At 47.5% G+C, this 12192-nt stretch overlaps 1 protein-coding gene across 2 annotated transcripts in view; it reads left to right on the top strand.

Annotated features, from left to right (window-relative positions):
• Window positions 1-11788, top strand: part of LOC121594481 (netrin-A-like) — a 57381-nt gene extending 45593 nt beyond the window's left edge. The window contains exons 3-7 of one of the 2 annotated variants that reach the window (XM_041917757.1): window positions 572-721; window positions 808-942; window positions 7436-7501; window positions 9820-10111; window positions 10189-11788. In XM_041917757.1, coding sequence (XP_041773691.1) covers window positions 572-721; window positions 808-942; window positions 7436-7501; window positions 9820-10111; window positions 10189-10333 — 788 coding nt within the window. In that variant the 3' untranslated portion in view covers window positions 10334-11788. Of the gene's footprint in view, window positions 1-571; window positions 722-807; window positions 947-7435; window positions 7502-9819; window positions 10112-10188 lie in introns of both variants that reach the window. The other variant, XM_041917767.1, reaches the window with a different exon arrangement.
• Window positions 11789-12192: the final 404 nt, after the last annotated feature.

Raw genomic sequence — 12192 nt, 5'->3', positions numbered from 1 at the left:
GTTTTATTTTTTTTGTATTTTTCGCTCCTCAGTTGTTGCTTGGCTTTGGTGGAAACGCTTTGGAGGGTATATTCGTGATGTACGTCCATTCTTGATTAGAGGTCAGAGTATCACATCCATTCGCGCGGGTATTAAAACCGCCTTAATAGGCCTTAAGCATGCACAAATGACGACCCTGCTGAAGCAGTGCGTTAGTTTTGCGGTCTTATTTATTGTCCTGCGGCTTAGAATTTACATCTCCTGAATATCCGAGGATCGATCCAGTAACGTGCGCCCCGTTCGGTTGGTCCGTGCTACCCGGTGTGGGGCAGCGGGGCCGAATGCCCGTGCCAGCTTCCCAGCTTCCATGATGGACATTCGATAAATCTTGTTTTATAGTGTACCGGTATCGTTATGGAGATTGTAATGAAGTGTTCTCCCGCCGCGAAACGATGCCCGATTATTACCGGCCCTCGCTTAAGATACCTCAGCCAGCGCAGGCATTCCGTATCAGCAGCAGCGAATCAAATGGCCTTTATAACTCATCGCACACACCCGCTCACGCAATGCTCATTTCCATTTTTTTTTCCAGCCTGCGACTGTCACCCGATCGGATCGTCCGGCAAAACCTGCAACCACACGACCGGCCAGTGCCCGTGCAAGGATGGCGTTACGGGGCTGACCTGCAATCGGTGCGCCCGCGGCTACCAGCAGAGCCGCTCGCACATCGCACCGTGCATCAGTAAGTCGTCGAACGATTGTTTGTTTTATATCCTCTATTGACATGTCTCTTTTTGGGTTTTCCTCTCTCCCGCAAATCTTCCCCAGAAATTCCGAGAGTCATCAACATGGTCCATTCGCAGAATACGGCACCGGAAGAGAGCCACCAGTACGCGGTCAGCAGCGGCGGTGGTGGTCAGCACGAGCCGGAAGCACCCACCTACCGGATGCATGCCGGACGGGGTAAGTAAGTGCCGCTTTTCATCACTCTTCATCAACACCCCTTGGTCCCGCGTCCCCTGTTGGTTCATTCCCAATATCCCCGAGTTCCCCGAGGTGAGGTGCGCGCGCTCGGAGTGGCTGCTGCTTGTCCGCGTCGAATTTCCAACCCGATCTTGGCACTCAAGGCACGGGTTTGCTTGTTTAGATCCAATCGCTTACAAAGTCGGCAAGTGATTACTCTTTCGTTTTTCACTGCTGTGGGCAGAATGATTCATCAAAAGGGTAACAAGCATGTCAAAGCGGACCGTAGGCAGTGCCGCATAACGGTAAGCGGGTATGCTACCTACGCCCACCGCACAACCCCGGTAGCCCAACCCAGCTGATTGATGCACGCACCAATACACCCGATCACTGACCCGATCGTCCGGTGTCCTGATCGCCACTGCCCAGGAGATGTCTGCGCCCTCCGGGGTGCGCTAATGAGCGCAATCAATCTTCAACGGTGTGGTCTATTAATCAATGGGCACGCGAAGGTACCGGCCGTTCGGCTGTTGATCCACCGTTCAGGTGTGCTTCGTTGCGTTGGATGAGGGAGTGGTTCGATGACGTAGAAGCGTGCCCCCGAGGAGGACACAATTCCGATAAACCCCTACAGTAGCATCGATACGGAATCAGTGAGCGCAATGTTTTATTTTTGCGCTACTCCTACGCCCTCTTGCGAAGGTGCACACACACACACACACACACATACAGAACATCTGTCACGGATGCAACACCTGTGCACACTGATGCCTCAACCAGAGCTGGTTCTACTCGACGCTGTCAACACTAATAGTAGTTTGCTCGATGACACTCGCGTCACTTACTCGCCAAACGTCAGCTAATCAGCACCACTCGCAATTGACATTTCGCCAAACTGACAACTGCAAATGCTTGCACGCTCTATCTTTCTCTCTCTCTCTCAATCATCGAATCAGCAAAGTTCGCAGCTAATTTAAACGAACCGGCAACTACGAACCACCGTGGCAAGGTGCAGAAAAGGAATCCCGAGGGAAGGAGAGCGTGTGCATATGCTTAATTTATCACTACCATCGCGCAAAGTGAAATGCGGTGGTACTAGGAGTGCGAGCAAGAACCACTAAGAAAAAGCCACAGCGGCGAGCAGGACAGCGAAAAAGAGAGCGAACAACAAAAAACACGTGTTACACTCGCTTCGATACTGTGAAAGATCACACTTCAAATCACGCCTCGGCTTGCGTCTCGCTCTCTCCTCTTACTCGGCACTTGAACGCTTACGCTGCACACGCTGCGACGCGGACAGAGAGAGCGAGATAGCGAAAGGACGCAATTTGTTCAACAACTCAACGCTTAATTATGTATTGCTGCTCGAGCGGATGTGTAACGCCAGCCGGGCTTTGGCCGCGGGTTCGTCGCTCGGGTGATAAATATGGTAATGGGGAGCGCGCGCGCGCGCGCAATGTTTTTAATGCATAAGTTCTTTTTCCCTTCGATCTTTGATTGCTTCTGGAGGGGTGGCAGCGGTTGTTTGAGATGCACCACACTCAAGACGAGCATGCTGTGTGCTGCTGCTGCTGCTCCAGCGGCCATATTTTATCGTTCGTTCGTACCCACTTTCATTAGCTCTTTGTGATTGGATATTTTGTTTACACATTTTCATTCTCGCGCTTTAAAATTGTAAAATCTTATCGCGCTACACGGAGTTAAGCGCACTGTGTTGCGGTCTAAAAACGGTGCTGCTCATCGCCAACAGCACCATATGCACGTCCCATGCCTAGTTCCAATCCGCTCCACGAGGCAAGTGCGACAAATGCATGCGTTGCGCTCAAGGCCACTCGCGAGCTGCACACTGGTCGCGTAATCCGCCGTGGCGCGGAAAACAAATCAACCGCCACACACACACACACAGAAGAGGAGGAAGAAGAAAAAAAGAAAATAATAATATACAAACCCCGCCACCCGCCAGCCCGTCGGCCGGGACTCGCCAGGGCCACACCACCCGGCTATTTATCATGCGTTCATTAATTTATCACATCACCATTACGGGCGAAGTAATTTCGCATATTATGAAGATTTATCATAATCGCGTCCAGGGGGGGGGGGGGGGCGCTGCGCAAGTGGAGCGGGGGTTCCCGCGGAACCGCTGTCGACCGACCGATTACTACTCGCACCGTTTGGGCGGCCCCCGTTCGTTTCGCGCCGGGTTTTGATTTAATAAGCGCGGAGCGTCTTCGGCTTTTGGCCATCTGACTGGTGCATCTTGAGACCGCGCGCTCTCTCTCTCTCTCTCCCTTCTCCACCTTTCTCTTGCTCTGTCGCACTTGCCCGGCTGCACTTGCACGGCTAATGAATGAAGCATGTTGCGTATTGATTTAGGGCGTCCGAACCGGCGGGCGAATGTGGTTTTAATTAAAAAGTGCAGCTCGAGCGCGAACGATATTAAAGCAGCCTGGTTCGGCTTGCGGTTGCGTTTCGCTCTCGCAGCCAAATAAACCTCCGAACGAGGGGGCACGGTAAGACGCCCGCAAGTGCAGGCACTGTGGGTTGAGCTGCAATTTGTTTGTGTGGAGCAATATTAATTCCACTGCACTGGAGCAACTACGTTTCAGTGTTGCTTGCTGATGGCTTAATAATGCCTCCAACCAGATTCAAATAGCTTCCCGGGTACGGCAGGTGACCCTGTATACTACTCACAACTGTACGACTCTTTCCCACTTTCAATGGTCAGCATTCTCTGCTAATTGTTTTTTCCCCCCTGGTACAATCCTTACCGAATTAGCGGAAATTTATACACTTTACACGGCTAAATCTCTTTTTTCCGATGACACCGGCGAACCCAAGGGATGCAAAACATTCCAACAATCCAGTCAGACATACACTTCGGACACCAAAAAAAAATACACAAAAAACATTAACAGCAAAATAATATCCTGTTGCCACCGTACCGATGTTTGCAAACGGTAAGGATATTGTTTTTTGGGGAAAAGTAATTAGTTTAACACACACACACACACACACACACACACACACACACACACACACACACACACACACACACACATATCAACAACAAAACTAAACAAAAGAACCCAAGAATGCAAATGTGTTTTGGATGTCTGTGGATGGGCAAATAACGAAATAACGAAGCCCGTTACCGTGTGTATTGGCATGAATCACTGAGCCGAGAATAGAGAGGCGCACTGGTTTGGCGTTCGTTTTGCTGGTAACGTCATTTGCACGAGTTTTCTCGCGCCTCCTTCCCCTCCCCCCTTGGTGGAGTCTGTGTCGGACCAGCTTTGCAACCCATTTTCATCCCGAAACATTCCAACCTCGTCCGAGGGCCCCGTCGACACGTTAATCCCAACTCCAAAGGATGCTAGACATACACAGACACACACAGACACACACACACATGCACATATGGTTCTATCGCTTCTTTGCTTCCTTTTTGTCTGCGTGTGTGTGTGTGTTTGCTGGCTCCTCTGGCTGTACCGCGCATGTTACCGCGCTTAACCGCAGACAATCGAAATAATTACATTTTAATCCAGACCCTGGGATGGGATGCACCGAGCGCGTTTCTTCCGGGAGCAGCACCACCGGGTTGGGTGCGTGCAGTGCGGCGAATGAAAATAACGTAAAGTTTTGCCCCGGCTGCACAACAAAGAATGCACACGGTGGTGGAAAATTCAGTACTTCTTTCCTTTCCTTTTTTTATGGTTTTGGTTCACAAACAGAAGTGAGTAAGTGAAAGTAATTTCTATAATTGGAAGCATTGGATGTTCGGGGCGCCATATTCGTTTGCTTGCTGCAGATACAGGACAGGCTATTTTGCTGGAGAGCTGTGGAGTAATAGAGCCATCGTCGCCTAGAAAGCCTCGAGCAGGTTGATGGCAATTTAATGACCTGACATGGTAGAGACTAGAGCCTGGAGATACCGGCTGAGGTCTCGTATCATCATCTTTTAGCCGTCGAAGTATCCTGGAAGTCTTTTGATCCGGATGTTCAATGATTTTTCGTTTTGTAGCTGCTGCCATGTTGTTACCTTTGACTACGCTATGAAATAAGGGATTTGGAACATATTGTAGAAGTAAGGAGATGCATGGAATACCTTCAATTTATAGTTAATGTTGAAATTTACACTAGATAGCATGTCAGAATCTAGTAATAGGAACAGAGTCTTGCTGTACAAAACAATGATACAAATTAATGTAGGTCCTAAGAACCAGGACACGGCAACGAGGCTGAATGCTGATACCGTCCGGAATTGCGAATCATAGTATCATAGTGGTATAGTATCAATTATGGCATCAATATAAGACCCCAAAGCTGTTATAGTGCCCACTAAGTAAGTAAGGTTGGTGCATTGTGTAATCTCGCATATATCGAGCTTTCCCATAAGGTAGACAATCCTATAGAGAGTTTAGTCAAAAGATTTCGATAAGATGTCCTCGGGAAAGCAACAACTGAGTTATTAGATACACTTATGAACCTTTGGCGATAATCGTTACGCTTTCTGTTTCTAGCGACTGGAACTCAAGAAAGGTGCTATTGTTGTTTATTGTTTCTATAAGATACTTCTATAAGATAAGAGAAGTTGTCATTTGTCTCTCTGGATAGATTGCTTCAGAGTTAAGAGGGACATTTACCGGCACAAAGACATCACAGGGAATTTAAACTGGCTACAGCAACCTGGATACTGAGATATGGATAGCAATATTAGGATACTCGTGGACAGGTATATTTGTAGGCATATTGAAAACAACAGAAAATCAGACTGAATGCTCAACTGACAAAATAATGACAGTTTATGATTCTTTATTAGGATCTGTTTTGGCTATGGCCTCATGAAGTGATGTTATTCTGATCCAAAAGTATGTGACTGTGTTGATTTTATATTGATTTTATGTGTTTTGAGAGGACCTTTCCTCCACGTTCACACACTCGTCGGTTTATCTTTTATCTTGTGTTTGGCTCAGATATGCGGATAGATTATAATGCTCAGAAGCAAATTCTTATCACATTTCCGTACTGCATCTTGGGGATACTTATACGCTCAAACCCCTGATATCTACGAAGTTTTATCCCCGTGTCCCAAAAGACACTACACAAACATTCTGCTAGCCATAAGTTTTGCCTGGTAAAGCGTTTGTTTGCCTTGCAAACTTCGTTGTCGAAGGACTGAAACTTCCCCATTTTTGCCACTCAATAAACTAGTCCCATTACCCGGAACACCAACGGGTTGGGCGCCATAAATCAAGCAAAACACGTGATGGAACACGACAATAACACGGACGTGAGTACGGGGGCAGCAACCGACGATAAAAACGTGTGATAACCAGGGCACACACACACTCAAAACCTTCCAAGTCCTGCTCCGGGGGAAAAGCCAGGAATGCAAAACCGATAACTTAACCTGACAAGCACCATTATTGTTCCGCCCGCATCCGGAGGTGGTATGAAAATGATCCACCCAGCTCGGACTGGGCCGGGCAGACAAAAACGGCAGCTCGCAGCCTTGTGTCACGAGCGTTGTTGTGATTGTTGAGATTCGGTTTGTTTTATTACTTGTTTGTCAACGCCTTTGCAAATTGCTTCAAAGCACCGGGAGCTCGTCCGCAACAGGACCTGGACACGGACTACTTCCCAGACCGGAACCGGGCGATAACTTTGCCTGCAAACAAGTTGGTTGGAACGTTTTTGAAGTAAACGAGCCGAGTGAGCGGGCCCCCGGAGTTAACTCTTCCGTTAGTTTTGGTGCTTCATCTGCAGTAGCAAAAAAGGCTCAATAGCTAGCCCAGCATCACTGCATCAACACAATATGGCGTCCTCTGTCGTCAGCAAAACGGAGCAACAGTAGGTAGCAGAAATTCCACAACTCCCTGCGCCAACTCCAGAACGCTCGACGGTGTCTGCCCCTCGGCAGTGATTTGCTATCTTGCTGACCCAGTACCATTAACACGTCGCACCGTACCTTATAATCTCAACCCCACTCCACGCCTTCCTACTCCGTTTTGCGAGCGGCAAGCGTCAGGAAATATAAATTATTGCCCGATAATGCCGATCGGTGCAGTGCGATTGCGCGGGCGCCCGCGCGGACTTTGCTGCGCGTTAATCCTAATGCATCCACACGCGCGATCATCACGACGACCCTCACCGAACCCCCAACTCCTACCTCGCTCCCACACCCCATGGGGAATGGTGTCAAACCATTAAGCCCAGTCATTAGTGAAATCGAAACACGGTTCTTCGTTTCGATCGCTACATCCCCGTCATAAACATCGTACATCGTAAACCGTCACCTCTCCCACTCGTACGGTGGTGGTTGGTGTCGTGGTTCGTGGTGGTAGCGCCACTACGATCTCACCTACACCCCCATTCAGATATAACCGCTCTGATATCCCGATACCCAATCTTCACACGAACGCGCGTTCTTTTCTTTCTCTTTCCCCCTTTCTCTTTCTCTCTTTTTCTCTCTCTTTTCTTTTTTTCATTGCAGAGTGCGGAAAGTGCAAAATCAGCACAAAGCGGCTAAACCTAAACAAGTTTTGCAAAAGAGATTACGGTAAGTGTGCCCCTGCGCAATCGATCGTTTTGCGATTCTGCTTCTGCCTTTGCGGTTGTCGTTTGTTTGTTTGTGTTTCCTTTAATTTTTTTTTCTACACTCCGGAAGCGTAAAACAAATAGCAAAAAAATACACTCACACACAGATCAAACACAAGTAGTCGCGATGGCATCACCGAAAAGTGGACAGGAGCGTATTTATCTTCACACTGGCAACATGCACACCGATCGGTGTCAGGCCGCCGTGTTAACACCTTTCCGTCCCGAAAGCGCGCGGCGTCTGATGCTGCGCCATTTTGGGGACACGGTGACAGCGCCGCCTTGCACAGTGCAGTGCATTCTTCGCCAGTGCTCACACGGTCGCGAAGACTGTGAGGCAGAGGACGCGCAGCAACCATGCAAACAGCGCTAGCCATTGTTCGGTGTGCCGTGGCCGTGGCAAAATTTGCGCAGCGTCGGTAGTTTTATTGGGAAATTCAATTTGCAGAAGCAAATAAAAACAAGGTGTCAGATGCAGATTAGCACACCGAGTAAGATGCGCAAACAGGTAGTAGCTGTTTGCTCTGTCCACCGTCCCGGGGACGGTGCTAGCTGGACCAACCAATTAGATGCAGTCTGAGTGGGTAGATGATCAAAAGACAGTCTACTTGGCAAGGGCATTGCAGTGATAGTGGGAAGTGCCAACAGCATTGCGCAAACGATGGATGGATTACTGAGTTGATCAATTGTTTGCAATCCGCAAATCGTTCATTATTGAGTGCGTTTTGGTTGCAGTTGAGATGCCGCAGCTGAAAGCTCAAACAAACAGGAAGTGATCCCGAACACATCACGCTCCTGGAACTGAAATGGAATTCCCCATTGTAGGATCTTATCATTATCCAGGTATTGAATGATGCTTTGAATCAGTTCCTGGATCGCTATTTTCGTTGGGGAATTAATCTGGAATCTAGCTGGATCTACCTGCAAACCTGTCACCAATCTAGAGGAGGTCGTAAGTCTATTTTACGTCCTGGAACAAATCCTCATGAATTTATAATCCAGGAACATCTACTGAAACCATTTTTGACACTAGACCTGGACTCTGTAATCACTTTTGAAGGTTCTTTATGGTAGTCTCCAATATTTTGCATTCGGTTTAATCAGTCTTGCCAACAATATACAAATTGATTAGGAGAGTTTGAAGAATTAGTTCATTTTTTCGCATTTAACATCATACATACCCTAGATGGATGACGGTTATTACAACTGATAAGAAAAAAATCTGAAGATTTGACTGGATATAAGAGTCTGATAAAGCGCATGGGTATGGTGGAAGTGTTAGCCTTGAAATAATTTTGTTGATTTGATTTTATGGTTGGCCTTGAAATGTTTTATTGTGCAAATCATCATTAATGTTATGGTCTTACTGTTAAACTCTCTTACTGCTGATGATACTCTAACAAATCCTGAAGTCTGGTTTATATGATGTAATACTATAAAAAACTGGTTTCGGAAGATAAAATTACCTGGCTGGATCAAACACAACAGTAACAAGAGCTAGTAATTTAATGTAAACCCAAAGTAGATCACGATAGTGAACCATAAAATAAGCTGTCACACAGAAGCCTCGGCCTTCTTCGCTAAGTAAATCAATCCTAGGACTTAGTTCATGTTGATCTTGTCTACTGTCTAGCCTGTTTGTGCAAGACAGACACACAGGCCGTCCCACTGAGAGGCCTTAAGCTTCTATGTAAATTAAGATTGAGAGCATTTTCTGTAGCAAGTACAGGAACCCCCTATCGCACTGGGTACATCACGAACACCTGCACTGTAAACACATTTGGCGAGTCGCCAACCGCATTGGTAGGACTCGTAAACCGTTCTGAGCAATAAAAAACAACTTTAAGGCTTTAACCAAGAGCTTCTATGCAAAATTATAAAGCCAGCACTTTCCCAGCCCACACTCGCGGGCGGCTTTAGAGCCTCGCGACGGCACACATCGATCTCTACAAGCCTATCGGGCGCGCGCGAGCGTTTACACTAATTGCTGTGCCGCTTTATCGCGCCCGGGCGATAAGCGCTTCTAATGGTGGCGCCCGGGATATGCATTCCATATCTCGTCCGAAATCGCGTAAGCCGCTTAAGCACATAAACAAGCCATCCGAAAGGGTCTACTAGAGATAGATGGCGGAAACGAGTGTGCAGAATGCCGTCCCACGCACACAGGAAAAAAAAAACACATAAACTAGCGCCAGCAAGCAGGAAGTGAATGGGTGGTACACTCTCCAAGCTCATGGTGGATTTTTACCGCTTCTCTCCACTTATTTTCCCCTCCGGCAGCAATAATGGCAAAAGTGATCGGAAAGGACACGAAACCGAGCGACAGCGGAACCGGGAAGGGCAGCACCGGCAGCGGAAACCCCAGCCAACCGTACCAGCCACCGTCGCCCCGGTACCGAGGCACCCCACCCGAGGACGGCGCGGTCCGGTTCCATCTAAGCGTGCAAAAGGTGTTCAAGCGCAGCCGCAGCCCCGCCAGCCCGCTGGCCAAGGCGTCGAAATGGTCGGACGTACCGTACATCGTCAGCGCGCACGATCTGGACTGTCGCTGTCCCAAGCTGAAGGTGCATAGGTAGGGTGACGTCATACTTCCCATTTTGGCCGCCTGATATAGCTGACTCAAAAACTGACTGCTCTTCCATCTTCCAGGTCCTATCTCATCCTGGGCAACGAGTCCGAGGGACCGGCAGGAACGCTGGGCGTCGGACCGCGCACCATACTGATCGAGTGGCGCGACGAGTGGCACCGGCGGCTGCGAAAGTTCCAGCGGCAAGCCGACCGGACCTGCCACTGAGCGCTGGCCACTGTACACCTTGCCGCATACGTATCAACACTGCTCCTGAAGTAGTGGCGCATTGTAACTTACTTATAAGGCGAAACATTTTGTTCTTTTGTGGACGAGGAGAAGCAGACACCCTTCCTACGGACCCTGTTTAGAGTATGTTTGGATCCGATTTTTCCACGCCAGTTTTGGACACTCTGGCAAACACCTTCCAGCGAATGTTAGTGTATACAGCTTTATAGTTTGCTAACTGCAGTACAGGCCTTCTCGGCTCAGATTCGGTATCAGCTCAGAGATCTGCATAAGCGGCAATGCGCTCTACTACTATTGCTTAATCCCTTAATCAAGTAGTCTTTTGTCGTGGGATGCAAGCAGCCAGGTACTTATAAACTTGTGCATTTTCCTACAAGGAGTCGCTTTACGCAGGTGTGAAGGACGCCAGGTCGCAAGCAAACAGTCTTGATAAGGCGCTAGCAAACAAGCTCATCCATCTACCAATGCATACTGATCTAGATGTCTTCTCAATAGCCGTAGGAATCATCCATGTTAGACAGTTTCTTGTAAAGATTTCATTCTGCCTCACAGCATCGTTACAAGCATCGATCGTCGACTTGTACAGAAGCATCATGGTGTTATCGTTCGAACAAACTACTTTACTAACTGGGCGTACCCATATTGGAGCGTCCTTGTTGCTAAAAAACCAATCGCTGTAATATTTGGCTTGAATATTTAGAAGTTCCGGCCTCCAACGCCGGACTGGCCATGACTAATGTTCCCGAGCATAGTAACAAGTTAACAAACTCTATCGACTGGCATTACAATGACACGCACCAGCATGCACCTTGACTGGCAAAGGCCGTCATTGGAGCCGTTGTCATCTGCGTAACTTCATCGACAAGCACGAGGATTGTATTTTATTTCATTAAGCGCCCGTTAAGATAAGCACACACCAGCAAGCGAAAGTTGAGCAAACCAAAACTAAGAAATAATGAAAGAGTTACTGGAATTCAAACTTGTAGCATTAAGCATTCCATTTACAGTCACTACCCCCCTGGCTACGTTTCGATCGAGTAAGGTCGTATCGGGGAGGGAGGGGAGATGGAGCCCTATATATATATATTTAAGGACCATATATCAAGTTGGCTAGATCTATTATCAAACCGTCACCCCATTTTGCGACCGTTTTGTACAATTGCGACACGTTTGTTTTTAAATATGTAAAGCGTTCCTGCGCGAAGTGAAGGGATACCGAGAGCAACGTCTAGGTTAATGTCAAGGCTTAAATAATACGATACGATGTTTTTCACACTTACTTTTTTTTTCTTTTTCGCTTGCATCACGATGTATACATTCAGTAACTTAACGTTTTACAACATTAAAACCAAAAAACAAAACAAAAACATACATCATACACCCACACACATACACACAATTGTATCGCGTTGGACGAACATCCAATCAGTGAAATGCGACGTGTGAATCTTTTATTGAATGGTGAAACATTGAGAAAAGCCAAATCAACGTGACCGGAAAGTTTCAACGGATGTTGAATTTGAAAATGGTTTGTAAACGGCCTGCTGGGAACTGCTCGAATGAGCGGGTTTGAGGTGCACATGCCATACCGTGGCGTCATCTGTTGCATTTTAAGCGTACTGTGGCTGTGACATCGATTATTGCGGTTATGCTATGTAAACCCCGTAAGTATGTAAGACAAAAAGGTCCTTCGAGAATATCAATGCCATGTACAGTGTGTATAATAATATCACCACAGGTTTCAAGGTGGTAACCAAAAGTAAAACATTTGCTGACAACTTTTGTTCAATGTAGAGAATCGAGCTGGTAATCATAGCATTATATAAAACTAAATTCGG

This window comes from Anopheles merus, chromosome X (assembly GCF_017562075.2).
Source record: "Anopheles merus strain MAF chromosome X, AmerM5.1, whole genome shotgun sequence".
In the NCBI taxonomy this organism is placed as follows: Eukaryota; Metazoa; Arthropoda; class Insecta; order Diptera; family Culicidae; genus Anopheles; species Anopheles merus.
This window is presented reverse-complemented; position numbering and strand designations above follow the sequence as displayed.